Source organism: Selaginella moellendorffii, unplaced genomic scaffold, assembly GCF_000143415.4.
Source record: "Selaginella moellendorffii unplaced genomic scaffold, v1.0 SELMOscaffold_433, whole genome shotgun sequence".
NCBI classification, from domain to species: Eukaryota; Viridiplantae; Streptophyta; class Lycopodiopsida; order Selaginellales; family Selaginellaceae; genus Selaginella; species Selaginella moellendorffii.
In genome coordinates, this window is record NW_003314688.1 from 1 (window position 1) to 4,173 (window position 4,173).

At 48.9% G+C, this 4,173-nt stretch overlaps 1 protein-coding gene across 1 annotated transcript; it reads left to right on the top strand.

Moving 5' to 3' along the window:
* Positions 1-34: 34 nt before the first annotated feature.
* LOC112343991 (protein Ycf2-like) lies at positions 35-1,270 on the top strand. Its single transcript, XM_024668117.1, has 3 exons — positions 35-64; positions 131-346; positions 456-1,270. Exons 2-3 carry the CDS (start codon positions 137-139, stop codon positions 1,140-1,142), a joined length of 897 nt encoding a protein of 298 aa, XP_024523885.1. The 5' UTR covers positions 35-64; positions 131-136; the 3' UTR covers positions 1,143-1,270.
* The last annotated feature ends 2,903 nt before the right edge of the window (positions 1,271-4,173 follow it).

The following is a 4,173-nucleotide window of genomic DNA, read 5'->3' on the forward strand; positions in this document are numbered from 1 at the left end:
ATTCTTACGAAAGGCGTGGTGTCAAATGCTCAAGGTTGCTTCTTCGGCAGGAGAAATTCTCCAGGTAGAGTTAAAAGTTTTGGAGCTTGGTGCTATCTTTCTTTATCTCTTTTTCTTGTTTTCTTTGCAGGCATTCATGGATCTGGAGGGAGCAATCGACGAGGACTGGATCTCTTCCTCGTACGAGTCGATCGAGCAAGTTGGCAGACTCATCGGCATTCAGAGAAAAAATCCCCCCTGGATCCCGCAGACCTCCGCTGCTGTTGCTCTTCGACTGATGGTCTTTGACTCTTCGATCGCCTACACCGAAGAACAAAAGCAGCAGCTCATGGACAGGCAACGAAGAGTAAGCCATCCATCCATTTCGCGTGTTCTTTTGCTTACTTTTTCCTGAGTTTTTACTTTCGTTCGTGTTTTTAAGTTGAGAATCGGTCCTTACGCTTCTCTCCTTCCAGGTTCCAATGAGAAGATCGAAAGGAGAGGCCCGCGAAGTTTTATACGAGGCTGGTAGTACTAGGCCGGCAGAAGGAGAGGAAGACAAAGAGACCAAGGAGGCAGAGTTTAATTCCCAAGAGGAGGAGCTACCACCACAGTTTTACGAGAGGAGTGGTGGTGACTTTGGAGCTCATCCATCTTGGAGCGCTCGGCAAGAGAGCGCCGCCGTTCTACTGGAAGAGGAAGAAGAAGATGATGAAGACGAAGACAAGAGGCTGGCAATGAAAGCTAGTGGCGAGAGTGACGATAGCTCGCAGATGAACTGGGAAGGCCAGGATTCTTTCGAGGAGCTCGAGCAGCCAGGCCATGGAAGCCTCCATCATCTGGAAGAGCTGGAGATGGAGGAGGAAGAGGATGGATTGATGTTGGAAGAGGAGGAGGAGCTGAGTGACGAGGAAGAGGAGAGCGAGGAGGAAGAGTTCCAGCAGGAAGCGTCGAGCAGTGATACGGACGAAGAGCAAAACAAGCACGACAACTTGGTGGTGGCCAAGAACTTGATCAACATCAATGCGAGCTTGGAAGAAAGCGGTGATGATCTTCATACTGCTGCTGCTGCTAGCAAGATCAATGGGGGTTCCAGCGAGAGAGTTGTAAACTGCGGCTTGACAAGCGAGTTAGAGTTTGAGCGGGGGACGTATGAGGAGTGAGTGGAAGTTTTACTTTCTCCCATACAGCGAAGGTGTCTCTCTTCTCGGCGTACAGTTTGATTTGTGAATTCAACCCTGACTTTTGTATGTAATTTCTTCTAGGAAAAAAGGTTTCTTTATTCTATGAATTTGCTTTGAGATGTCCTAGATTAAACATTTGACAGAAGGGGGCACAGAAGAGACTCGTTCTTCAATTTCTTGATACTTAAAAAAGTGATGTGTGGGATTATGATTGAACGCTTCTAAGTCAGAATCTGTGCTACATGCAGAGCTCTCTACCTGATTAAGGTTAGGAAGAATTATAATCCATGTTTGAATTAAATCCAGAATATTCTTATTCTAGAGTCTTAGAACCCTAAACGTCCAAACCCTAAAGCTGAGGGTGGCATCGATGGATGCATCGGAACTGGAGAGTGACGCAGCGGCATCGGAACTCGAGAGTGATGCAGCGGCTGAGTTGATGCTTTTGGAAGAGGAGCCATTCGTGAGAGGTAGTGTCAAAGCTTACCTTGCTCAGCCTATGAGGGCTGTGCCTGCTGGGGTTGACGCATATCATCGTTTCCTGTTGTCGACATCACCTCCTCTGGTGGATCTCTGCCCGCAGGACTTCGAGACGGACTGCTGGGATAGCTTCCTCTGTGATATGAATTCTTGGTTCTCTGGGCTTCCAGACAGGCCTCTGAGATCAAAGCCAGAAGTGCTGATCGATCTTCATTTCAGAGGTTTCCTTTTCTCAGCGGCTGACACGGTGCTGCAACTCGTAAAGGGACCCAAGGATGTGTGTGCTGGCATGGCGAGCTATGCCATTGGGAACTGGATAGGTGCGCCGGAGCTTGTGGTGAGCAGCAAGGGCCATAGCCCGCTTGTTGTTGGTGTCATGGTGGGGGTCATTGACACGGGAGCAGTTGCGAGGGTCTATGCTTACATGCTGAGCAGTGGTTCTTCGTTTGGGGTCGTCTCATCCTACGCAGAGACGAAGTTTTGCGCGCGCTTGGACAACCGGTTTCTCTTGTCAGACCCTGTTCCACTTCCGCTTATCGGCATCAGGTTTCTGATTCACATGGCTACTGGACACAGGGTGCAGCAGAGTACCAGGCCACTACCTTCTCCACGAGGCTTTGCGTCGCGCTTTGCGATGGGTGTCTTTGAGACGTGCTGCCATGTCGCAGGGGTGCATCGCATTGCCAAGATGGTCCACGAAGTGGGCAGCTTGGAGGCTCGGGATCTTCAGATTCTAGAGTTTTTGTCCGGGGCCACGGGAAGGATTTCCGCTGTTTACCGTGCTCTGTACAAGGGCAAAAACGTCGTCGTGAAGATCACGGACTTGACCACAGGTTAAAAGCTTATTTCTACCAGCCCAGAGCTTTCACCAAATTGTGATTGGCTTTTGCAGGTGTTACAAGTGTCCAAGACTGCTTGATGAAGTGTGTGAGGGAGGTGGATGCGTACATTCGGCTGCATAAGCTGCAGCGAACTTGTATCCCTTGCTTGTTTGAGTATGGGTTCTTGTGCGGCGGGATGTTCTTCTGTGTGGTGATGTCGGATGCTGGCAACTCGGCAGGAGAGGGGTGGTCGCCGGTCGATCAGGACGAGGTAGAGGCCGTCGTGTCTCGAGCACGAAAGGCTCTTGAGAGCTTTCATGCTCGTGGAGTGGCCATGGGTGACCTTTGCGTCGAGAACATACTTGTTTGGCCACATGACAAGAGAGTCTCCATAGTCGGCTTTGAGGAGTGCCTGGTGGGTCCAGCTTGTTCTAAGGTGGCCATGGACAACGATATTATTGCTCTTCGCGAGTGTGAGCTTGTGTTACAGCAGATGGTGTTACAGGAGATGGCGTCCATGAAAGCGACGCGCTCACGAGACACGAGGGGTACTGCCACAGCGGACTGGGAACTCTGGCTTGCAGACGTGGTCGATTCTGCCGAGTCTGGTGTGAATCTAGAGGATACAGAGGAGACAGAGGATACAGAGGATACAGAGGATACAGATACAGAGGTTTGTTTCAGCTTTACTGCTATTAGGTACTTATTATGTCTTGCAGGAGTAAGCTGACGAGGTTCTCCAGCTTTGTTCTTTCTGTGCTTTCTTGTTTTTTTCTTTTCCTTTGCTGTCTTACTTCTAATCCACTCACAAAGATTAGATATTCATGATATTTCCCAGCAGTTTGTAGAAGTTTTCTAGAGTTGCTAAGTGGTGGAATAGTGCATGGCCAAACTTCACAGTAAGCAAAGGCAGAGGTCCACAACGAACGGGAAGCTCCACAAAGCACCTCCACAAACAGCTTGCAGGCCGCCCAACATTTGCTTGTGAACAGTAACTTGTCAAAAGTTGGAGAGGAGAGCAAAGTCAGGTGGGACTCAGGCATCAGCAGCGGGAGCTGGCACAGACTTTGATGGTGAAGCCAAGGCTTCCTCCACCATCTCTATTCCTGTTGCTCATCTTTGCCTAAGAGGGTGTTGTGTGGAGGGTTCTTGTCTTTGAGGTGTTAAATTTGATTATAGTGATCACAGGCTTTAGAAAAGCTCGAATTAAGACGGTTCATTGATGAGGATAGTTTGAACAGGGCTACGGCCTGGAAGACAGGAGAACATCATATTATACATAGTAGAACATACAAGATGTTCACATTCTAGCTGACTGCCAGGACTTCCACCAATGCATGAAAGAACTGATTGCCACCTCCTGTGTTGCCACTGCAAAGCATTAGGACGCATTTGTATATTCTAGGCATCTTCTATGTACTGCGTGGCGCCTATGCCATTCACTTTTTTGACAGAATTTCCAGGAATGTTTGCTGTGGCGGTGGCGTCAAAGGGACTCCACCACTGTGTTGCTGGCTACGGCTGCTAGGTGAAGACTGAAAAGGGAACAATGGCTTTCCTCACAACTCATATGACAAGGCAGCAGGTTTAAACCAATTAGTTTATGAGAGAAGCAAAAGATTTTTCCTGCAGCTTTTCTCTTTGGATTGCCTTGCCAAGCCTATGTGGTTTTCCAGAGGCAAAAAGGGATTGAATTCGTGAAGTTTAGT